Here is a 26,283-nt window from a genome sequence, read left to right on the forward strand (position 1 = left end):
CACCTGCTTCAGGGATATCAAGTTGAACTGTGTCAATACTGTACGCAAAAACTGTAAATTTAAATGTAAATTTCACGTAAAATTACAGACATCAAAATAATGAGATTGAGTTGAATAATTGAAAATGTTTGCTTCTGCTAATATACAATATATTATATCAGACTCTGATAGTGGCAATTCATAAATGTGTTTCATAAATTTATAGTTAGATATAACGATTAATGATTGTTCTGACATAATGCTTATAATATTATTATAAAAATATAAGTTTAAATGTGGTAAATTTTGTTTTTGAGCAGTTTGTAATTGCGTACAAATCAAGTCTGAAAATTCAGAATACAAGGGACTCCAATAATTCAAGTTATATTTTACCTAGCATTGGTTTCCTAATTGCTGGTGCAACAGTTTGATTTCATTATTCAACAAATTATTCAAAAGGAATATTTTCTGAATATATTTAATCTTAATATCCCTCACACAAAAAGGTTTTCTTATCAGCCTACTTCCCGCCATGTAATTGTCTCAGGCGCGTATTGTTGTTTACTAATCCCCAAAATGGAAGTCCTGGTCTCTTTGTTTTCCGTCGCTATATTAGTCTTATCTTTGCGTGCCTTCCGCAAATAATTCAAAGCCGATCTAGATTAAGTAAATCGGGGAGAGGATGTTGATTAAAACAGCTGAGATAGGAAGCTACCTATGGTGAAATTGTAAGTGAGTTAATTAACCAGAATATTGATACCATGGAGCATATGAAGAATCGTATGTTGCTGGATTATTTTGACGTTGGATATTATGAATCTTAACTTAGACATTGAAACATAATTTATTTTAAAGGATAAGTCAATTTAATCCTATGCTCATAGATTTATATATTTTTATTCTCGCGAATGAATGTAATTTTCGACATGAAAAAACTAAATAGCAATGCTTGAATACATGGACACGAAGGTTCCATTGGTACCACAAGTAGACCTTAGCTGAAAAAAGATTGGCGGACAAAAGTGACGGAATGAAACCATCCTATTTTTTAATAAAGTATTCCAATGCATTAAATGAAAGCAGCACAATGTTGGGTGCCATATTGGGTTTCATAATAATACTTATCTAGTGATTTTTTCCATCTTTAAGTATTAACAATTTTATATCCGTTGCCCATTAGTTGAAATGATACATTTGTTTCAACAACAACAACAAAAATTTAGCAAAACATTTCACATGTTCACATCGTGTGCAACAAGGTTTTTCTGCAGTTGTCCTTTTGTTTTTGTGCCCATTTGGTGTAAAACAAATCCGTTGTACATTTTACCGCTTAGCGGTTTTACCCTATTTTTATCTCAATGTACGTTGTATTTAGACGCACATTAATCCATAAAATATGGTTATTCCAACCTAGTCAAATTTGACCGACAAAACTTAATTCGATTCTGCCACACCAGTCAGAACTTATATATATATGATATAACACACCGTATTAAATATCCAAAATAAAAAAATAAAAAAAATACTGGCCTGTGCCACAAATCCCAAGCTTTACCATGTAAAATGCTTTGAATACAAATTAATTCATACCCGAATAGTCTTATGAAAATACCAATATTAATCGAAACTCTAGCTCGTTTACGAGTAAATCAAACAATTCTGAAATCCATAGATACAAACTTAACAATCTTGCCGATTATGCAAAAATCTTTGGCGCTATCTACCGATTAGCTCAAATATTGAATTCACAACGCTTTCCGGCACGGTGCAACTTAAACTTCTCGCTGCGAAAACCTTTAGATATCTTTTTAGGAAGAAACATGCTTGCTTTGCATTGAGTTTTTAGTATATGTATCTGACGCAAAGTAGGTAATACGAACTCAAAGTTGAATAAATAAATCTGTATTTTTCATCAATAGCTGAAATTTTAAATAGTTACTAGTATAAGCCCGATAACAAACTCTTCATGCACCGGCCGCAGCCAGCGGGCCTTTATTTGCCGACTCTTGAATTCGATTATTCTTTAATGGAGTGACAATAAGCAGATAACAAACCTAATAAATGATGAAATCGGGGAAATAATTTCAAGCGCACCAAACGACTCATAGACTGCACCACAAAATTTTGACTATGTATATAATCATCCTCATCATCAACTCTATTCTGTCCAAAATTGTTATTTTTAGCCAAGTCGTTTCAGCCAGTTTCATATCTAACTGATGTCTAGCTCATGACATAAACCAGTATTCAGTATTTGGCGCTTCTGAAGTTTGTGTGTACCAATATGGAGTTAACTAATTTTGTTCGCCTACTTTACATCAAGTTGTGTGAGGGGACTGAAACAATCTCGAACTCGTACTAGAACTGAAATAGGGAAAATCGGGATAAAGTTATATGACCCAACCTTAACATGGTACACACACTAAGGAGAATACACATTATTTCACATGGCAACTATTCAAATAAACCCATAAGAATTATTTGAACTCTGCTGAAAATGTATGTATTCAATCAATTCGTAATTTTAACAATGTTATTTTAAATTTTCAGACTGAAAAAGACAACGGGCACATTTACAAAGCATTTCATACATAAAACACAGTAAGTACGCTGAATTATCCGGTATCATCAACCTACGCGAAAAATGTTGTTAATTATTATAAAATACATAAACTTCGTACTCCCAATCGAACGTAAAAATGGTTTACTTTTTGGAAACTTGGAACACAAAATATAAGATTATTATTAGAAGTCCTGATATAGTTTTGAAAAGTGGAAATAATCAACTATTAAAATGAAGTTTCATATTTTAACAGTGAGGCATTTATTATACAAAATCAGTGATTAAATTTTTACTGAATGAAAAGGCTATTTCAGAGCTTCATGAAATATATTTAGTCTGTTCTATGTTAGAAAAATAATAAATTCAGAACTGAATAGATATTTTAAGAAGACATGTTGCTTCATTCGAACCAATCAGTCTCTTTGTTGTTATCAATGATATCGTCGTTCTCCGGATATCCTGCCGAAATATATGAAAAGGTTTTGTTTACCTATTGCATTTACTCAAAACTTTTATTTATGTATTGAAATTTATTAATAATAGTAGAATTCGTAACACACATGTGTATTGGTAAGATATTCCATATGTCCTTTTCATAACACAAAAAAGCCGCAATAATCATATTTTAATATGTTCATTATCTTACCTAGTAACGGGAGAAACGTTTTCGGCCATCTTCTGGATCTTCGAAATGTAGTGTGCTTCTCAATTTTTCCGGGTATCTGATCACCACAACTATGAACAGTAATAAAATTTTACATTTTAGTATTAATTTAATTCTAATCAATAGTGCTTATAATCGATTTCGATAATTATATAAACAAAAAAATGGAATATTATTATAAAATATTGAGATGCTTCCCTTTTAATAATTTCAATACCGAAATAAGTAATTGGTATCCTAATTCGAAACGTCTGGTTCCAAACGACCATGTGTAGAGACGTCTGGAAGTCTCGATTCTAAATACGAAATTTGTAACAAAATTTGATAAAAGGAAAACTCACTCTGCCCTTGTTCCTGTGCATCCAATCACCAGAATTACAAATAGACATGCAACAATTTTCAAGTTCATTTTTTGAGATTCGATTTTGTGATTAGAATTTACTAAGTAAACTGTTAAAACCAAATCAATTTGTTATATTAGAATATTTGGTTTCCACCTGGGGTTCCACAGTACAGTACAGGGGTTCACCAAATTACCATTTGAATCCGAGAGTCTATGTTAATATAAGAATATTTATTTTTTGTTACAATTATATATATACTTATTACTTGCCACTATAATTTTAATCTTGCTACACAATAAAGTTATTTTTTTTTAGTATCAAGTTTTTTTTTGTTTATATATATTGTTAGTTTATAAAATCTAGATATATACAAATATTTTCGACGATTTTTTATCAATCACAAACTCTTTAAAAAAAAATAAACTAATTCCAACTTTTAGGTCTCAATCTAGCATTTTTATGCTTTGACTAAGCATATACCAGGCCGGGTGTCTAAAAAGTCGGCTTTTTGTTCAGAACTGTCACCAAGCTCAGAGTGTCGATAACTACTGATTTACGTCGTCTGCGATCACAATATATATATGTTTAATTTTAGAAAATGTAAAAAGAATTTAGTTCATTTTTCATGCTTAAAAAAATGCATTGAAAGAATCGGAAGTAGGCGCTAAATTTTTCAATACTTTTGTATACAAAATACACCATTTCCACAATTCGTGTATACAGTCAAAATACTTTACCCATTTCTATGAACTAATGATTCAATAGATCTAGATCGTTGCGTTCTAAATTTCTATAGTGATTTTCCTACTGTTTCCTGCAAACCCAAAACAAAATGAAAGTTTGAATAAAGCTTTTGTGAAAAGGGAAATGGAAGTGGAAATTACACATTACGGGCCAAACATTCATCAGGATAACGATGCAAAAAATTCGAAATATTTATCTTTCATTATTATTAGTAGTATTTATTCTCAATACTTTTTAACAAATTATCTTGTGAAATTATAAAAATATAAATATGAAAAAAATATATTAGATCTTCAATTCCTTCCCATTGGCACCTAGAATAAACGTTTCTTTTATGTTGGTTATTTTAGCATTCTGTAGACATAATATAGAATTTTTCTAATTGATTTTGGTAAATATATATTTATCACATTGAAATGTTGTGTAACTTTAATGGCGCTTTTTGTCAATACTCCACAAACTGCGAAGCTATGCTCAGTACAGCGTCCTAAACCTCGATTTGAAAGACGAATCGACTCACAAGGCATCTAATTCGTCACTCGAGTTTGAGTTTCACCAAATTTTCAATAAATATGGATATACTCGGTTTCATAATATTAGGAAAACAAATAGTATGTTTCTAATAATATTTTCCATTTTCAGGTATTAAAACTTTGATATCTGTTAGCCCATTAGCTGAAATAAGGCATTTTTCTAACAACATATCAAAAACAACTGTAACATTCAATATGTTTCCACCGTGTGGAAATAATGTTTTTTTGTTGTATTTGTCTTTTGGTTTTATGTCCATTTGGTGTAAAACAAATCCAGAAAACCTTTTTCCCGCTTGGCGGTGTTTCTCTGTTTCCACCCTATTGTAAGATGTATTTATACATGTAGAAGCACATAAATCTACGAAATATGGTTAAATTTGGTCAAATACCTCGTTAAATTTGTCCGACCATGTCAAATTTGACTCGAGTCTGGCACACTAGTCTGAACTTACGGTATATGAAATAACAAAAGAAAGAAAAAGAATCTCTGACCTGTGCCACAAATCCCGAACTGTACCGTGTAAAATGATTTGAATACCAATCAACTCAAAACTTTTGCTCTTTTACAAGTAAATCTAACAAGTTTTCGACAATAAAACGACAAACCGTGTGTAATTAAATTTTCAAGTATATTTTTTCAAAGACGGAATGACTTTTTTGAATTTTGGTAAGTAATAATAAAAATCAGTAGATTAAGTCATCTCAACTTGTATCTAAGATATTCATTTAGTGATGAAAGTCGTACAATTGTAGCATTTCGAACACAACTTGTAATGTTTTATTGTTCAGCAAGCATGACAAAAATCTTTGGCGGTCACCAGCGATCAGCTAAAACATTGAATTCACTCCGCTTTCCTGCGAAGTGCAACTAAAATTTCTATCTGCAAAAAACCTCATTCTTTTTTTGTCAGGAAGAAACATGCTTGCTTTTGAGAATATGTGTTTGACATAATGTAGTAAATTCGAATTCAAAATATTTAAATAAATATATCTGTACTTTTTATCAATCATTAAATTTTAAATAGTTGTTAGTGTAAGCCCGATAACAAACTCTTCATGCACCGGCAGCGGCCAGAGGGCCTGTACTTGCCGACCCTTGAATTCGATCATTATTCAATGGAGTGGCAATAAGTAGATAACAAACCTAATAAATGATGAAATCGGGGAAATAATTTCAAGCGCACGAAATGACTCATAGACTGCACCACAAAATTTGGACTATGTATATAATCATCCTCATCATCAACTCTATTCTGTCCATATTTTTTTTTATTTTTCAGCCAAGTAGTTTTAGCCACTCTTATAACAAAGAGATGTCTAACTCATGACATCCACATACACCAGTCAGTATTTGGCGCTTCTGAATTGTGTGTATCAATATTGAAGTAATTCATTTTGTTCGCCTACTTTACATCAAGTTGTGCAAAGGGACTGAAATCTATTGGCAGGGGGTGTATTCATTTGGTTAACACATACAGAACTCGTAGTAGAACTAAAATAAGGAAAATCGGAATAAAATCATATGACCTAACCCAAACCTGGTACACACACTGCGGAAATACCCATTATTTCACGTGGCAACTATTCAAATAAACCCATAAGAAATAATCGAACTCTGCTGAAAAAGTGTATGTATTCAATCAATTCGTGATTTTAACAATGTTTGTTCAAATTTTCAAACTGAAAAAGAAAACTGGCACAAATACAAAGCATTTCATACATAAAACACAGTAAGTACGCTGAATTATCCGGTATCATCAACCTACGCGAAAAATGTTGTTATTAATTATTTCAAAATACATAAACTTCGTACTCCCAATCGAACGTAAATATGGTTTACTTTTTTGAAACTTAGAACACAAAATATAAGGTTATTATTAGAAGCCCTGAAATAGCTTTGAAACCTGGAACTGGACTAATTTAGTCATTTATTATAGAAAATCAGTGATTTAGTTTTTACCGGATGAAAAGGCTATTTCAGAGCTTCATAAAAGTTTATTTAGTTTGTTTCATGCCCAAAAAATAATGAATTCAGAACTGAATAGATATTTGATTAAGACCTGTTACTTCATTCTAATAAATCAGCCTCGTCGATGTTATCAATGATATCGTCGTTCTCCGGATATCCTGCCAAAATATATGCAAACTTTTTGTTTTCTCAACACTTTTACTTTTATTGATATAATGAAAAATATTATCAATAGTAAAATTCGTAACACACATAAATTTGATGTTATATCCCATATTATTTTTCTATAACACAAGTAAATTTTTGAAACTATCTTTTTTTAATATGTTCATTCTCCCACCTGACAATCGGATATCCGGCGACCAGGGTTTATTTCTTTTATATGTAGTGTCCTTCATACTTTCTCCGGGTATCTGATCACAACTATGAACAGTATAAAAAGTGTTACTAGCAAACAAATATTTACATTTTAGTAATAAGTTAATCCGATTTTCGAGTTTTGTACCCTCTGTGCTTCAAAAGAATTTATTCATTTTATCTACAAACTTTCAATTTCATCCTAATCAAAAATGCTTTTAATCGATTTGGAAAATTGTAATAATTAAAAATTGAATAATATTAAATAATAATGAAATGCTTCATTCCCACTAATTTAAATAACGAAATAAATAATTGGTATTTTATGACGAAGCGTCTGGTTCAAAACGACCATGTGTAGGGACGTCTTGAAGTCCCGATTCTTCATTCGAAATTTGCAATAAAAGTCAAAAAGAAAAAACTCACTCTGCCCTTATTCTTGCGCACCCAATCACCAGAAGTACAAATAGACATTCACCAATTTTCAGATTCATTATTTGAGATTCGATTTTTTGATTAGCACTTACTGTTAAAATCAAATTAATCTGTTATATTGAAATATTTCAAAATATATAGGCCGGTGGTGTCCAACTGGGGTTCCGGAGTACAGTACAGAGGTTCGCAAAATTTTCATTGAAATCCGAGAAGCTATATTGATATATGTATAAATATAATTAAATACTTATCAATTTTGCCGGTATAATTTTAAACTTGCTACCCTTTAAAATTTTTTTTTTTTTAACTTGGGTTTTTAGGTGTCAATTTAGCATTTTTATGCTTTGACTATATACCAAGACCGGTTTCTAAAAAGTCGGCTTTTTGTTCAGAACTGTCATCAAGCTCTGGACGTCGCTGACAACTGATTTACGTCGTCTGCGATCACAATATATATATGTGTAATTTTCAAAAATGTGAAATATGTCCGTTTTCTTCAATGTTCTGCATAAAAAAATGCATTGAATGAATTGGAAGTAGGCGCTAAATTTCCGAATACTTTTGTATACAAAATACACCATTTTCACAATTCGTGTATACAGTCAAAATACTTTACCCATTTCTTATAAACTAATGATTCAATAGACCTAAGTTAATGCGTTTCAAATTTCTATAGGGATTTTCATACTGTTTCCTGCAAACCCAAAACAAAATGAATGTTTGAATAAAGCTTTTGTGAAAAGGGAAATGGAAGTGGAAATTACTCATTATGGACCAAACATTTATCAGGAAAACGATGCAAAATTTTCAAATTTGAAAATAATAAATTGAAATATTTATCTTTCATTATTGCTAATAGTATTTATTCTCAATACTTTTCCACAAATTACATTGAAATTATTAATAAATATGAAAATAATATTAAATCTTTACTTGACACCAAGTTGCGACCCAAAATAAACGTTTCTTGTATGATGACTATTTTTACAATTCTGTACAAATAATATGGAATTTTTTTGAATGATAAATATTCTTTACATTGAAATATTGTGTAACTTTAATGGCGCTTTTTTGCCAAAACAAGCTATCAAACAAGCTGCAAAGCTATGCTCAGTAAAGCTTACTAAATCTCGACTTGATGGACGAATCGAGTCACAAGGCATCTCAGTCGTCACTCGAGTCTGAGTTTCACCAAATTTTTAATAAATATGGATATATTTGGTTTCATAATATTAGGAAAATGAATAGTTGTTTTCTAATAATTTTTTCCATTTTTATGTATTGAAATTGGTTATCTGTTGGACCAATAGTTGAAATGAGGCATTTTTTTCCAAAAACATATCTAAAATTGAGCAAAACATTTAATATGTTTCCACCGTGTGGAAATAATGTTTTTTTGTATTTGTCCTCTTGTTTTTATGCCTATTTTGTGCAAAACAAACAAACGAACCCAGAAAACAGTTTTCACGGCCTGGGGTGTTTCTCTATTTTTACTCTATTGCAGGGTGTATTTAGACACGACATAATAAAAAACCAAAAGAAGAATAAAAATCACTGACATGTGCCACAAATCCCAAGTTGGACGGCGTGAGAAGCTTTAAATACGAATCAACCTATACCCGAACTGACCTTTGAAATTATCGTTATTTAGCTGGACTTTGGCTCATTTACAAGTATATCAAATAAGTTTTTGACAGCAAAACGACAAACCGTGTGTTCTTGAATTTCAGAACTTTAGTGAATATTTTTCCAAACAGTGAATGACTTGAGTGTTGGTTAGGTAATATTGAAAATGAGGTCAACTTATATCCGTGCTATTTCTTAAGTGACGATAGTTGCTAGTATAAGCACGATGACAAACTCTTTATGCACCGGCAGCGGGTCTGTATTTACCGACTCTTGAATTCGACTATTCTTAATTTGAGTGACAATAGGTAGGAAACGCACCCAATGAATAATACCATCGGGGAAACTGTTAGCGCATGAAACGACTCACCAACTGCATCACATTACCAAATTTTGACTATACATATGATCTTCCTCATCATGAACTCTATTATGTCCATTATTGTAAATTATAGACCATGGTTTTTGGCCAAGTAGCTGTGGCCAATTTTATATCTAACTGATGTATAAAACATCAAATTCACACAAACCAGTGTTCAGTATTTCATATGGCAACTATCTAAATAAACCCAAAAAGATTAATTGAACTCTACTCAAAATGTATGTATTTGATCAAGTCATCATATTAACAACATTCAAACCGAAAAAGCACATATACAGAGCACATTTCATACATAAGCACAGTAAATACTCCAAATTATCCGATATCATCAACATATCCTAAAAATGTTGTTAATTATTTTAAAATAAATATGCTTCGTATACTCCCAATCGAACGTAAAAATGGTTTACTTTTCGGAAACTTTGAACACAAAATATAAGATTATTATTAGAAGCCCTGAAATAGCTTTGAAAACTGGAATTAATCAATTATATAACGTTTTAAATTTTAACAGTGAAGCATTTACTATAGAAAATCAGTGATTTAATTTTTACTGGATACAAAGGCTATTTCAGAGCTTCATAAGAATATATTTAGTTTGTTCTATGTTCGAAAAATAATAAATTCAGAACTAAATAGATATTTCATTAAGACAGGTTGCTTCATTAAAATAAATCAGCCTCGTCGTTGTTATCAATGATATCGTCGTTCTCCGGATATTCTGCCAAAATATAGGCAAGTGATTTGTTTGCTTATTACATTTACTCAAAACTTTTATTTATGTATTGAAATTTAATATTATTAGTAGAATTCGTATCACACATGTGTATTTGTATTATATTCCTTATGGTTTTTCTATAACACAACTAAATTTCAAAATCCATAATTTTTTTAATAAGTATATATTTCATTCTCCTACCTAGCCAATGGAGAGACTGCGTCGTCCATTTTATGGGATTTTGATATGTAGTGTCCTTCTTAGTTTCTCCTGGTATCTGATCACAACTATGAACGGTATAAAAATGTCATAAAAATTTTACATTCAGTAAATAAACTTACATTTTAATAATAAAAGAACTCGGGTACCAGCTTTGCTCAATTTGCCATTTTGTCCACTAACTTTAAATTTAATCTTAATCAAGAATGCTTATGAACGATTTTGAAAATTTCAATATTTAAAACTTTAATATTAGTGTAAAATAATGAAATGCTTCATATTCACTAATTTCAATAACAAAATAAGTAATTAATTCGGCATCTTAGGCCGAAACGTATGGTTCCAAACGACCTTGTGTAGAGACGTCTGGAAGTCCCGATTCAGCATTCGGAATTTGTAACAAAATTTGATTAAAGAAAAACTCACTCTGCCCTTATTCCCGTGCATCCAATCACCAGAAGTACAAATAGACATGCAACAATTTTCAGGTTCATTTTTTGAAATTCGATTTTGTGATTAGGATTTACTATAAGTAAACTGTTGAAATCAAATTGATCTGTTATCTTTGAATATTTTAGAATACATAGACCAGTGGTTTCTAACTGGGGTTCCAAAAAAAGTTCTGCAAATTTTCTTCCAAATCCTAGAGTATATATTAATACAATATATTATTTATTATAATTATATATATACTTATTACCTGCCCCTATAATTTTAAACTTGCGACACAATAAAGTTATTTATTTTTCCGTATTAAGTTTGTTTTATATACATACGATATATTGATAGTTTATACAATTTAGATACAATAATTTTCACAGCGTCAACGACTTTTTTATCAATCACAAACTTTTTTCAAAATAATATATTAATTCCGACTTTTAGGTTATAATCTAGCATTTTTAGGCTTTGACTAAGCATTTACCAAGCCGGTGTATAAAAAGTCGGCTTTTTGTTCAGAAATGTCACTAAGCTCAGAATGTCATTGGCAACTGATTTACGTCGCCTGCGATCACAATATATATATAAATATGTGTAATTTTCAAAAAAATTGAAATAAGTTCATTTTCTGCAATGTTTTAATTAAATAAAAAAAAAAAACATGCACTGAATAAATCGGTAACTGACGCTAAATTTTTGAATACTTTCACAAAAACACCATTTCCACAATTCGTGTATACAGTCAGAATACTTTACCCATTTCCATGAACTAATGATTGAATAGACCTAGATCGTTGCATTCTAAATTTTTATAGTGATTTTATAACTGTTTCCTGCAAACCCCAAATAAAATGAAAGTTTGAATAAAGCTTTTGTGAAAAAGGAAATGGAAGTGGAAATTGCTCATTACGGCCCAAACATTCGTCAGGTCAGAGTTTTTAAATTGAAAATTGATTCGAAATATTTATCCTTCATTATTATTAGTAGTATTTATTCACAATACTTTTCACAAATTACCTTTAAATTATGAAAATAGAGTTGTAAAAAAAGTATCAGATCTTTATTACCCAGTTGGCACCTAAAATGAACGTTTCTTGCATGATGGCTACTTTACTATTACTCATAATGTGGGATTTTTTTGATTGATATTTTGGTACATAAATATGCATTACATGTTTTTTGTGTAACTTTAATGCTACTATTTTGTCCATACAAGCTATCAAACAAGCTGCAAAGCTATGCTTGGTACAGCTTCATAAACCTCGATTTGATGGACGAATCGACTCACAAGAAGGGATGTAAGTTTCGAATATTTTATTTTCGAATCGAATTTCGAATCAGAACGCTCCGATTCGAATAATTCCGGATCTGATTCTATTTAATATTTCCTAAAGCCTAGAAGAATTTATTTTAAATATGAGTAATAATGACAAACTATAAATATGGATGCAATGAAGTGTTAATAGATATATATATCATATTTTGCTAAACTAAATAATGTCCACATATTAGTAAAAATATCTAAAAATTTCAAATAGTAAAAAAATTAGGCAAAACCGTAGGTGCCTTTATAGCTGTGACTCTTAAACCAAGGTTTATTACGATTTTGGAAATCGGTATCCTCGATGTACAAAATCGGAGAACCACTTAATCGGTGTTGTAACAACGCCTCTCCGTCATTCCATTGCTTCATATTATAGTGATTAATACTATTTTTTAAATAGAATCACGCCTTATTTTCTAAAATTGCTTCGAATCGATTCAAATTGACGTTAATTCGAATTGCTTAGATTCGAAATTCTAAAAGCTACATCCCTTCTCACAAGGCATCTCAGTCGTCACTCGAGTCTGAGTTTCACCAAATTTTCAATAAAAATAGATCGGCACAGATAAAGTTATCTTCGCTATCGTTTCGAGTGATAGGTCACGTTAGATTTGATTTTATTCGCTTTTACCAATCGAACGAAATAATCAAACATCTTTATTATGTATGAGCTTAACAGGGAATAGTAAACGTAAGAGAAAAACAAACAGAAAAACTGGTAAAAATTGTCTCAGCACAGAATTCGGGTTCTAAACTTCTGTTGTCTTATTCTGGTGGTAATCTAGTTTTTGTTTTACGTACATCCCCATCATTTTATCGTACTCATCACATTCTTGGATTACACGCATAGGGCAGAGAAAATAAGATTGGTAAAATTGTTACTAAATAGCTTTTTGATAAAAGAAAACACTTGAAGAGGTAAACTTTGTTTCTATTTACATTTTTAATACATCGAAAATCAAATCCTTTATTTTCAGTCTGATTTACATATTTTAGTCACTTTCACTAGTTTATCTAATGTTAATGGGAATTTTAATGACAATGTTGCATTTTCATGCCACGATAACCGCAAGTAGGCAGGAAATTAATCATAGTTCATCATGATCGCCGCGTAGCAATTTATATGAACTATGTAAAAACAGAAACACACTGGGCTTTCCACTTCCGCTCTGAAAATAGTTTCATAACAATTCCCTATCTTATGTTACATGCATGGCACGGTGATTGAGCTATATGAACGTTTTTATTACCAAGTGGTTTTTAGAGGTTTCAACTTTTGGTTTGATTCTGAGATTCTGGCAAAAAAATCTATTATCAATTGAGTTGAGTTAATAATATCACAGTTGTATTTATGTCTTCCTTGATGCTTAATATTAAATCCTCGCTAATTCACACTTTGAATAATGAAGTAGGCTAAATTTGAAGAAAACCTTCACATTGCAATGTAACAATTTATCAATGCCACGACGAGCGTATTCTCTCGTTTGATTATACTTGCGCTTGCCTCGCGACGAAGACTTGTTTATTGCACCGTTTTTAACATTATTCGACTTTACTACCTAGTCAGCATTTTATAATAATTATTGATGCCGATTTATTGACGTTATTCCGATTACCATGCTTCATTTTACATTAAATCATTTCGCGGCCTAAATGTTGTAACATTATTTGCGACAAATTTAGATCAAATATTAATTATTTGCGCATAATTTAAATACCGTACTTATATGACATGGCTTTTCCGAAAATACAAAGTTATATCGCAAAAAAATGCATATTGTGACATTTATTTTGCACTCACGAAAAAATTAACTTATATTTCTAACTCAAGTCGACGATCCTAACGGCCAAGACTGACACAAATTTGGTCGAGTGTCGGTGGTATTCAAGAATCTAAATAAGTTGCCGCATTTGGTGAAGACAGTTAATCATATTTAGCCGAAATATTGCGAGGCATTGTGGAAAATATATTGAGCAAGGACAAGTCCGGACTGATGTGTAGCTAACGGCGTGACTAACTTTACTGATTTAATTCCCCGCATTCTCAGTGCATTTTTTGAGGGAGAGGGGGGGGGGGGGGGGTTCTATCGGTTCTAGAGATACAATCGTAAATTTATACATTAGCGGACGCCGAAAACTACCCATAGCCCTGCATTAATATCTCGCGCTCAAGATGACGAGAGGAAACCCTTCTACACTAGATCGACAGTAACTTGTCAATACATCAAATTAATCTAAAAAATGCACCCATTCATTTGTTGTCGTGGCATCGAAATACCAACCCAAATACAAATAAATTTTGAAATGATGTTACTTTTTTTTAATTTTTGTTGCATCCAAATTATTGGAAAAAAATAAAAATACCCTTGTATCTAAGTATGCAAGTATATGGGTTGTAAATTTTAAGTGAGCTCCACGCATACCTAAATCCTGATTCAACTGAATAATAAGAAAAAAAAGTAAAAAGTTTGCGATATTCTGGAACGTTGAGACGAAATGCTTTTTATTGTTGGTTGACTCATTCAAAAGATTTGTTAACGTCGACTTCCTTTGCTAGTTCGTAGAAAATATCTGGACAATAATAAATTGATTTTAATAAATTCCAATATAAAAGATATTAACAAATTTTCAAATGATGATTTGTATTATGTATGTTTGTATTACTAAATATATCTTGAAACTAAAATTTTGATATTTTACAAATGCAGAAGCCAATCACATATTATAGTATTATTCTCATTTCCTACCAGCGATGCTTTCCATATCCGGATTCCATGTGCGAGGTGGTTTATTTTCCGCTCTTGAGTTTACGTATTGATAAGCTCTGTGAAAGAGGCAAAGTTGAATGCAAGATAAAATTGTATAAAAAATACGAGATGTTTTGAAAAAAATTTGTTACTATGATTTAACGACGTTTTCTCATCCAATCATATTAGTAACCATCACGATAATAAAATTTGGGAGTATGATACAGATTATTCAAGAAGGAGTATTGATCAGTTGATTCCCAAGTGGGAAATAGTTTCAGAAATATGATGTTTTTGTGGTTAATTTGCAAGCTGTCTGACAGGTTGAAATATTTCATTTTCACAAGTTTTAACCCTTTTACTAAAAGTCGCAGGGCGCGCCGTCATTTAGATAAGTGGAATGGGTTAAAATAGCTCTTCGTAATCGTTATTTCATTCAAAAAGATTTAGTGTCAGTCAGATTTCATCCTAGAAAGACAATTTACATTCTACAAAGCAATACTTATTTGTGTTGTGTGGGTGAACATCCTATTGCAAGCAAATCAATCAGGGTGACAAAATAAGTCTATTTTTATTGTCAAAATTTTATATTGTTCCATCCAAAGTCATAATGTATGCTCATGTTTGAAGTCAATAAACGTCAGCAGCCATCATTAGGACTGGACATTTCGAATCGAATATTGAATAATAAATTATTCGAATCCGTTTGAACAAAAATTTAAAATTGCCGCCATCTTGTTTTCTTATTTTACCGACAAAGATCGAGGTGAATTCCTCAATTTTTATAAAAGTCATATTTTCACGTTTCTTATTGTGTGTGAACGCTCAGCAAACTATCTGAAACATGTTCTCGATAATATAGGCGTCCCATCACAATGAAATAGTCACATACAATTGAATATATTTCAAGTATTCAAGATTCTATTCGAAACAAATATTGGATTGGATTTTGATATTATCAGATTTTCGAAAATGCCCAGTTTCACTTATAATTTGGAAGGACGTTCGATCTCTACTACCTTAAGAAACTTGAATCAAGCTGCGACTGAGAAAACTTTATCGAGTGGAGGCATATTATAATTTTACTTATAAACAGTGAAGTTGTGCCCTCAATTGCACTTTAAATACAAACTGAACGCAAAATTAAATATGTTTGTATCAGTTGTAGATAATTAAAAAAAATGTATGTAGTGTTCAAATATTCACGGAAATCGTGGATGTTTTTGTCATTTCCACTAAAGTTACAACGTGGCAAAGGCCCATTGTAAATCAGTTGAATTTCCACGTTTTTAGTTGAAATGCGGGCATGAAAAAAACGCGTGCTTATCTGATCAATGAGGGCAACAAAGGAGTGACCAAAATAAAAGATTTTGAAAACAAAACCAAATAATACGGGAAATCCATTTCAAGCAAAGGTCGCTACAGTCCCTGTATTGTTCTATAGCAGCCAATTCCGATTTCGCGCGATTTTAGCAATGCCTTGTGCAAAGCCCATATTATATTTAATACAATACATGAGGAAACTAGGTTAATTGAGTCCAAATTCTTTTGAAAATACGCAGACGGTTTGCAAAGCAAATTAGCCAGTCATTCCGCTAGGTTTTCAAATTCAGTAAATATGCAAAGTGAAATATATTTTGTAGCCCACCTTAAAAGCTAATTGTTTTCTGCGAATAATACGACCTGGCGTTGTGTCTAATCTTTAATGTTAATACTAATAATAGTATTCAACTTTTGATACCGATTTGTATTCAACACATGGCCCTTTCAAGTGGATTTTAAGCAGTGTAAGTCATCTATTGTTTTTATCGAGTTTAATATTATTTTGTTTATGTAGATGCTTAAAGTTAAAGTAAAATTATAGTCTTGAATTACGTATACATTTCTGTTAATGTTGGTATGCATCGTCGTTTGGCAACTCCGTGTTCGTGTAGTGTAGTGCCCACTGGTGGTTGATGACTATGAACAAGTAGAAACCACCATATAAAATATTTAACTTGTTTAGGTCACTCAATTATCTCAATGCAGCAATGCATTGGCTGATTCATGACGGCTTTCAGTAGTTTTCAACATACTTCTCGATAACTTGGTCTTGGTGTATCATTTCTACTAATGCCACCCTAGCCAGACCCGATTTTATGAGTCTGAACTAAAAATTCAACGATTCTCAATGAAACAAGGCTGAATTATCAAATTTAAAGGTAATAATTCGTTTATCTTTTTTCAATTTATCACTATGTTTAGTTCATCTTGGAATCCAAGTGGTCGATTCTTTTTTCCTGTTTGTCATGAAATCGGCCAATCGTTTGTGACATCTCCAATACGGAGAGTTAATGAACAAGCAATCGAGTCATGACGTTTTGGTAACAATAACTCGACATACGGTAGATTTAACTAACTGTGTGAGGTCTACCATAGTGAATGACTGAATTGATTTTCTATCAGCTACAACTATAATCAAATGGCGGGTATAAATTTTAGAATAATTGAATCGTTTTATTTTTTGAGTTGGTTAAAATACAAACAGTAAAAATAGCAGTGGATTCACCGAGTGAACTATATAAATGCGTCGCTCACACATCAATCATTACAGTTACTTCATTTTGCAGAAAAAAAAAATTAAATTTTGAGTCGATTATAATTCGAGCTCATTTCAATGTTCGATGTTCGACAATGTTCGATTCCTCATCCACTCTGACAAGCATTCCACAGCGATTACATCAATACGTGGATCAAGTTTGTTTGCAAAAATTCCTTTCTGATTTACCAGCCAGAAAAGGTCGGCTACCCCGTATATGCAAATTGATCTGATGTATTTTGTTTGACAATGATATGTTCTATCATCAGCCCAAGTTCTAGTCCTTGTGATGACGTCATTTTCAGTGGCGCGGAATTTGGGGGTTGGGGGAAGACTTCCCGGAACTTGCGGATGCATTCTCTGTATCGTCGCCCAAACGTGTTCATCCGGAACTAATGTATCTTTATTCCATTCAAAGAAATCTTCTATTTTCTGATCTGCAAAAAATATGAGTCGCTGATTTTATTTCATATATTCTGACTTAAAATTTTTAAAATATTATTTGAGAGTCCTAATGCCAAACAAGCATTGTAACATTATCACATATAAATAGTATCAACATTTGATACCCTTAAATTAAGATTGCTAATTTTTTGGTGCTCCCGAAGTATGTGTACCGAGGTGGGGTACAACCTGAACCCTAACCTGGTACACATACTAAGTTCAGGTTGTGCTCCATATTGGTACACATACTTCTGGAGCTTCAATTTATTAAAGGCATTTTGGAGCGTATCACTTTTACCCAAAAAACGGCAGAAAGAATTGCAGGCCTGTTTGACTATCGCTCGCCTGATTGACTTGAGCTCGTCTGATTGTTTATGCTAAATCATCTATCGAGGTAGTTTCAGAGTGAGTGGACATAAGTCAGTCGTTTCGTTTTATTATTTGCAGTTATTGTTATTTTATTGGGCGTGTTTTCTTTACTTATTGAAATTAGTTTTTGATGGCTTTAACTACCACTCAGGCATATAATCATAACTCGGATAACCAAGTAGGCTACTTTCTGACGTTATAGCACAATACAACAATAGTCGTTTTTCCCCTGATAATTTGAACGTACGAAAAAGTTGGGAACCGCTGTGGTATGGGATTAGTTATCTAGTTAATTCTTTCAGATGCATGGGCGTGGAGGCGTGGAGGAAGCCGGTGAGGAGACAAGCAATCCTCCTGCAATGGCAAGCGTATTCCGAATATTTAGCCGAATCGTCGAGCCTGGCACATCAAGGAATTGTTTAGTCCAAACAAAGCCAGCTTGCAGTCAACACATTGAAGCAAATAATTCAAGAATATCCTACCGCCTATGAAGTATTCGGCGGCTTCTCTAGTCCAGATAAAATAATCAGTTCCCGAAAACATTCGAATTCCATGTGGAGGTGCAACTTTTTGCTGGTTAGTTGCCTTTAACCACATGTGATTATGTTTAGTTTTCCATGGTAATGTATCCAAAAATGATCCCGGGATCTTGTATTTGTATTTATATCTGCAATATAAAAAAGCACATTTTGGTATGTTTGTGTTGCTGAATTGAATATATATATGTATTAATGGCGAAACGAGGATCCTAGGAGCGCCTATAATTAAAATTTTCATCGATGACAAAAATTTATTGATAGTTTGTGACGTCAAATGCTTACTGCGTCATAGGGATTCTATAAAAAAAAACTCCAAATAAAATACCTTCGCTTTTTGTGTTTCCGGCCAACAAAACTTGCAGAAGCCACACTGTTAGTACCATTTAAATTCTTCAAAGCCCGAACGATTTCAAGATTTGATTTAGTGGGCAAATCAAGTCCACATAGGTTGAATACATAGTTCCATTGATAAGACTTCTTTCTGAAAAAAATTTGAAAATCTTGATCTATGAACTCGTTTTTTTTTTGTAAACGTAGAACCCTACAAATATTTTTTGAACACGAAATGGACTTATGAATAGTCTTGTTATTTTACTATATCATGGATATTTTCTGAAGCTTGGCTTTGCGACACAAGAGAGCAATACTCAAGTATATGAACACGAAAGCCAAATATTAATAGTAGTATCAAATTTTACAGTACCGGTGGTTTTTCTTATCTAAGCACCCACTTTGGTGGTCACTAGATCGCTGAAATGCGATCGCAGATTTGTCACACGGTGCGCCTTCTAGCGACAACAACAATCTTTAATCATTGAGAATTCCAATGCAATGGGTCCAGTATTGATTTTTTTCACGACAAAAAACAACAAGAGTACTAACAACAACAACAATTTATCAAAACTATCGATTGGTTCACTTCGTACGCAAAAAAACATCAATATAAAACATTCACTAATGGTCATCAGATTATTGCCGATTTTATAAATGAATTACAATGTTAATGAGAACTATTTGATGATATAATTTACTTACACTCCCACAAGATCTGTCAAGCAGTTTAAACTAGACTGAACAATTGTCCAATGTGTGTAATATACTTCCGTCATCGTAGAAGCTAGAAAAACATTATCAAAGCAATCTACAATTTCTTTAACTCTTTTCTGAAATGTTGGATCTGATTTTTGATCGATGTGAATGCAATATATATTCTGAGGATGATATATCAATCGAAGAAGATTCTCAAACGAATAGAGTCCCCTATAAATAGAATGTCGTTGTTTGGTCTTGCTCAGAAATATTTTTAATTTTATTTTGACCTCATGGCACATCTAATTCCTTGAACCAGAATAATCGGTATCCCCGTAGTATTGCAACAAGATGGCGGACACCGAAACGTAGTATGTGTAGAATCTTCTAGATATTGTTAGATATCAGAGGCTGTTAGTACCTGGTCTTGTTCAGAACAAAAGGGGCGTAAGTTAGCGTTGTTCCCCGCCCACCCACCAGCATCCCCCCCCCCCCCCCTTGTGTATATAATTATTATACAAATTATTATACCATAAAGAGGAAAACTAACTTAGATACGCTTATTATGTATGCAATTGGATAGTTGCGTTCTTCTTCTGTCAATGGCTGTGTAATATATTTTCCTTTTGACTTTAATTCTGAACAATTTCTGGTTAGTTGTGATATTCTATCATCATGAAGAAATTTTTGTTTTTCAAAACGATATTCCTGAAAAATGTTGAAAAAAATAGTCAACTTTTCAAATTTATATTTGTTATTCACTCTTGAGTTTGATCTTACCTCGTCGTTTATCCAGTCAACTAATTCTTTTGCTTTCCCAATCGCTTCAGTATTTCCTACAAACAACTCATTGCAATTTATTGTTTCCAACATCATTTGAACACTTGGTAACATTCCAAGATATTTTGTCTGATTTGAGAGAAATTTATCGCGGTAAATCCACTAAAAAATAAGCGTAGTTCAAATAGCAGTCAAGCTGCCCAGTGCAACAACAAAGAAATTGTAGAAATGAGAAAATACCATTAAAGTTAGCGAGCGGGAAGCTAAAACTATAACTATGATCAAAGTAACTTACTATGACAAAGTATATTGTTACTCCGCTAACGCAGGCTAGACATAGTAAAAAGTATTTTGTTTTCATATTCTTTGCTTGGTGTAAATGCATGCATTATACAACGTATCTGAAGACTGAAAATAATATATATAGAAATAAGATGGTTAAGTAGGACAGACCAACTGGTAAAGTTTTTTCTACAAAAAGATGATGATCGCACGTTACTCCAACATGCAAATATCATTCCATTGGCGGACGCAGGATTTTCAATGAGTAGAAAAGATAGATTACGATATGCAATTGTTGGTATTCTGTAGTAGGCTGTTACATAAATTACTGGCTTTTGTGGAAGTTACGTTGCGCGAGAGCTAATTACAATATATCACATGTATTTGGCATAGATGTATATTTATCGAGCATTTAAAGTGTCTGCGAAAACGCTTTCAAGTGTAGAAATGAAGGTTAGCTAGGCCTACTTGAGATTATCATTGAAACTTTGTTGTTGTACGCGCGACAGACGGTACAGTAACTTTAGTTCAAATATCGAATTAGACGTGATTACCACCGCCATATGAATTGTTTCGACCGTTGAAAGCAGGGCTTCCACTATAGATGTTTTATATCTTGATCTAGATGTTTTTTTCAAGATCTAGATGTAAAATTTGGAGCCTAGATGTTAGCTATAAAATCTAGATGTTTCTAGATGTTTTTCGAGGTCAATCTAGATGTTTTTAGTCAGGCAAAAGTGGCAGCCCTGGTTGAAAGTCTCTAGCTATTCTGGTAGATAATATTAGACTCGATTTGTTTGCTCACTTGTCTTCGTCTGCCCCATTACCTATCAAATTTTAAGCCTCCACTGAAAATATATCTGCAACGCAGCTTACAACTTAGCTAGTAAGCGTATCTATCTGCTAATAATAGCTGCTGTTAATGTGACTATATTCAAGAACGTATGACGGCAATGACAAATCAAACATCGGTATTGTACCTGTTAAGACGCCTTTATCAAACAGGCAGGCCTAAAGTAAATAAATCAGTGTAATCGCGATTATGGATTTTGTGGAAGCTCTGCACTATTTCAATGACGTGAAATTTAGTATGTCACATATCTTCAACAATAAAGTGCTTGGGTATTTTGAAGCGAGGTAATTTAGTATGGAATTATTTGCTGTATGCTTACGTTTTATGTTCGCAACATTTGTATCTTCGAGAACCTTTCGACTTACAATATATATTACGCTGGGTATGCATTTTGAAAAATAGTAGTACAGAACGGTGGTGGTTCATGTAGAAGTAACAAAAGCGCTGGTATCGCTGGCTAAAACACTGGTTGGCTTTCATGATGCGGAGAAATCAAGAAGATTGATTTTAATCGTGACATTTTTTTGCCATTCTGATATATTTTTTGGGTACTCCTGAAGTATGCGCACCAAAATGTCGCACAACCTGAACCCTAACCTGGTTCCCAACCTGAGTTCAAGTTGTGCGCCATTTTGGTGCGCATGCTTCAGGAGGTCCCTTTTTTGTTCGGTACGTTTACTGTGATTCGACTGATATCATGAATATTTTACTTATTGGTCACGCAAAATTTGCTATAATTTTGCAAAAGCGTACCTTGCATAATATTTTTAAAAAAGAGCGAAGCAATATTTTATTCAAATCTTCCCTTAAAATCTCAATTGGGTGCCTCAGAAGTATGCGCACCAGGATGTCACACAACCTGATTCCTAACCGGTACACACATACTATGTTCAGGTTGTGCGCCATCTTGGTGCGCATACTTCTGGAGGTCCCTCAATTGTATAGAGCTGGTTGTCAGACTATACTACCGTACCACAACAAATTGTATTGGCTACAACGTCACTGATTGGCTGTTCGAACTATTGAGATATGATCACGACTCCAACTGAATAAGATTTTTATTTGGAGATGGCATGACCAAACAGGGAAGTTAAAATTAAATGCAAAGTCGCTCCTATGTGAAGTTTCAATAATTTTTTAGAAACCACCCTATAAATTCGAATTGAATATTTTAAGCAAATATAACAACAACTGTAGTGAGATCCGTAGGTACACTTTACTATACTTCACGAACCCTGGACTGCTTCATTTCCAAAACACAAATTTATTACCAATCATTATATTTTATCTTCATTCCAAACAACAATTTTAAAAAAGTTCTATACAAAATCATAGAGCATACCGGCATATCACGTATAGTCAATATTGAACATAAGCCCGGTCAGTCAGCTACATGTGAGTTATGGGTAAATTAATATATCTAGAACATTATACGTAATATATTTAAAACTGATGCTTCTAAATCGCAAAGCAGGTAGCAGAAGGTTCGCCACGGTGGTCCATTTCACGATAGACTTGTAGAAGGCTCAAACAGCAACAACAACCACTCATGATAGCATCGTCGCACAAATTACCCTGTTTATGCAATTACATATTATCAGTCACTTTCTACAGAACATGAAGGTTTCAAGAATGTACGGTAAAGAAGTCAAAATATTTCACGCCTAAATTCATGCTGGCTGTAAAAAGGAAACACACATATTTTATAAATACATTCGCATCATATTAGTGCGAATTGTTATGAAAAAGCAGCAAGAATACAAAGTAGATAGAATAGATTTAACCTACCCTGATTTTGTGCCTGTAACGTATTGCCACTCTTGAACTATGCATGAGATGATAGTAGCACAAACATCCGTACACCCAGCTATCACCAAACCTTGTTGCGAGGTTGCACGCGAAGCATGATGGACAAAACATTGCGCATAATACTGAAAATAAAACTTCAATTAAAATTTGTTTAATCACGTATTCTCTTGTGAACGACAGACAACTTAAAAAGCATAAGAAAACTTTCCATAAATTGAAACAAAAACATCAAAATTCATGGTGAAATATCGCATCCCTTGAAAGGCACATATATCCGAAATAAAGAAAGGTAATATACTTTTAGCAACTTACTTTTTTGTATACGTATTTCAGTATTTATTAGGACACAAATTCAAAACGATTGATTTATTGGTTGCGGATAAAATTTTTCCACATTAATATCAATCATCTCAACAGCAACAAAAACAACAAATATTTATCAAAACGATCTATATGTTCACTCCGTGCCCAATATCAGACGCCCGTTTGAAAAAATACTCACAGGATTTAGGATCGTTGCAGCATCCACATAATCCCGAAGACCAATCATTTTCACGTTCCATAGTCTGAGGCACGGGAGCCATAATAATTGTTGTGGGAGCAGTATAGACAGCTTGCACTGCTCCGGTATTCTCATACCCTGGAACCGTGCTCGGCGCACTTGGTGCCACTTGTCCCGGTAGAGTTGGATTTTGTTGCGTTTGTTCTTCTGCCATGTTGGATCAAGATTATATTCTTGCTTTCAATAAAAATAAAATCTATATATCTATAGAAATGGAAAATGAATAGAACTGAAATCAAAAAAGTTTGTACGATAGGTATCTGCTTCAACATTATTTTATGTTTTTCTTAACAAAACATCGCCAAGTTGAATTATCGATGACGTTCAGGCTGATAAAAACTATATCATGATAAAAAAAAAATATCGTCATGGGATTTAAAAAATTGTCCCCAATTTTGTCAATGGGAAAATCAAAAAAATATTGACATATTTTTCATCGTAATTATTATTTTCATTCCATAACAGACTAAACATATGAGCTCACATTTGATTCCCTTTCTCTGCTCGAGTAACATTTATGTTCGCGGTCAACCGTCGGTCCAAATTACACCAGAAATGCGTTTGATTATAAAGTCATCACTTAGTCTTAGAGTCTTAGACAGTTATGGCTATCTCCAATCAATTTTCCACGTTCATAAAATAGGATGGAATGATTGCTCGTTGTCTGAAATAGTCCGACAAAAGTAAAAAAAAAACACGGAAATTGTCTCCGTTCAACATAGTCTGAAATAACTTTTAACAATATACCTCGGTTAATATGCCTGTGCGCCTGGCAGCTCTTCCTCAACATAGAACGCTCTAAGTTGGCATGCTGAATCTGTAACAGAATTATTTATAAAAGAGGCATCTTCGACCTGAGTACCCTGTTTATTTCAAGTTCAAATAATATCACAAAATCACGTAACTATAACTAAATAAAGAGCACACCGATTGCTGACAAATTTATCTCTGAGGTGAAGCATGATCAAAATCACCGAGACAATGATCACTAAAGAAAGAAATGCTACTTCATTAAATAAATGAATATTTATTTCCGCTTACAGCGTAAGTTTCTCATTTATTGTACAACCATGTTTGATGAACCATAGGACAATATTAACAACAGGGTTTGCATAGATATTAGCAAAATAAATACCTACTCTTATTTGTGTATTCAAGAATTGAAATTCTTAGAATACATATACGCGCAAATACTTTTACGTGATGTAGTCAAGCAACAATAACAACATACATTGTTTTAAAACTATTCTGTATAGGGGCAAATAAGTGAATACTCGAATGTTAAAACATGTCCCGATGCAAAGAAGAAAAGAAGTAAACACAAATTGCCTCTTAGTGACCGGGCACCGTCCCCCATGTGGGCCTCAGAGCACATTGGTAGGCACAAAATTTATATTACTTTTCTATTGACAGCAGAGAACTCCCCGTTCTTCCCAGTTTCATTGCTTGATTAGGTCATTACTCGGCGTGTTCTCTCTTTGTTGAGCATGAATTGTTTGGGTATAGAGGGATTTAGAATCTACCAATTATAATCACACCATAAATAGTATTCTTAAGTTATAATATGTTATCTTCATAAATATTAAATAGCACACATCACTTTGGCTTTTTTTGAAACATTGTATTGTTAAATTGAAATAACATAATCTTACTTACCACTCTAATACTGTCTCATTCAAGTATTCTTGTAGAAATATATAAGGATCCGAGGCGAAAGTAAACAAGGAGAAATCGCTTCAAGATTATGTACCATATCTTATTCTCGCATTGTATTCAGTTATTATTTATGAAGGAAAATGAGCTTTTCCGATGTAACATACAACAATAATTTACGGTTTTATATTTAATTCTTATTGTTATTCATACCATTCAAAATAAAGTTGACCAGTAAACCAAACATATTATTTGAAACATGGGGGCATTGTTAAGAGTTGTCAAGTCTTTAAAAGTAAGTCCGTTGATTATTTATAATAACATTGCAATCTGAGTAGTG

At 32.7% G+C, this 26,283-nt stretch overlaps 2 protein-coding genes and 3 long non-coding RNA genes across 5 annotated transcripts; all 5 read right to left on the reverse strand.

Moving 5' to 3' along the window:
• Positions 1-2,038: 2,038 nt before the first annotated feature.
• On the reverse strand, positions 2,039-3,666 carry LOC120325396 (uncharacterized). The gene is made up of 3 exons (XR_005567330.2): positions 3,548-3,666; positions 3,189-3,277; positions 2,039-3,001 (listed from the first exon to the last, which is right to left on the reverse strand). It is a non-coding gene; the product is annotated as an uncharacterized LOC120325396 (long non-coding RNA).
• A 2,775-nt stretch (positions 3,667-6,441) lies between these two features.
• On the reverse strand, positions 6,442-7,735 carry LOC120325395 (uncharacterized). The gene is made up of 3 exons (XR_005567328.2): positions 7,580-7,735; positions 7,137-7,219; positions 6,442-6,954 (listed from the first exon to the last, which is right to left on the reverse strand). It is a non-coding gene; the product is annotated as an uncharacterized LOC120325395 (long non-coding RNA).
• Positions 7,736-9,940: 2,205 nt separating this feature from the next.
• LOC120325397 (uncharacterized) lies at positions 9,941-11,066 on the reverse strand. The gene is made up of 3 exons (XR_005567331.2): positions 10,960-11,066; positions 10,516-10,601; positions 9,941-10,317 (listed from the first exon to the last, which is right to left on the reverse strand). It is a non-coding gene; the product is annotated as an uncharacterized LOC120325397 (long non-coding RNA).
• Positions 11,067-17,561: 6,495 nt separating this feature from the next.
• Positions 17,562-21,197, reverse strand: LOC120325407 (beta-1,3-galactosyl-O-glycosyl-glycoprotein beta-1,6-N-acetylglucosaminyltransferase 3-like). The gene is made up of 7 exons (XM_039391508.2): positions 21,080-21,197; positions 20,785-20,946; positions 20,555-20,712; positions 20,011-20,235; positions 19,301-19,456; positions 18,919-19,103; positions 17,562-18,060 (listed from the first exon to the last, which is right to left on the reverse strand). Exons 1-7 carry the CDS (start codon positions 21,167-21,169, stop codon positions 17,699-17,701), a joined length of 1,338 nt encoding a protein of 445 aa, XP_039247442.2. The 5' UTR covers positions 21,170-21,197; the 3' UTR covers positions 17,562-17,698.
• A 2,010-nt stretch (positions 21,198-23,207) lies between these two features.
• LOC120325394 (cornifelin homolog) lies at positions 23,208-24,483 on the reverse strand. The gene is made up of 3 exons (XM_039391498.2): positions 24,231-24,483; positions 23,708-23,850; positions 23,208-23,494 (listed from the first exon to the last, which is right to left on the reverse strand). Exons 1-3 carry the CDS (start codon positions 24,442-24,444, stop codon positions 23,378-23,380), a joined length of 474 nt encoding a protein of 157 aa, XP_039247432.2. The 5' UTR covers positions 24,445-24,483; the 3' UTR covers positions 23,208-23,377.
• Between the last annotated feature and the right edge of the window lie 1,800 nt (positions 24,484-26,283).

The sequence above is a fragment of the Styela clava genome, chromosome 1, assembly GCF_964204865.1.
Source record: "Styela clava chromosome 1, kaStyClav1.hap1.2, whole genome shotgun sequence".
NCBI classification, from domain to species: domain Eukaryota; kingdom Metazoa; phylum Chordata; class Ascidiacea; order Stolidobranchia; family Styelidae; genus Styela; species Styela clava.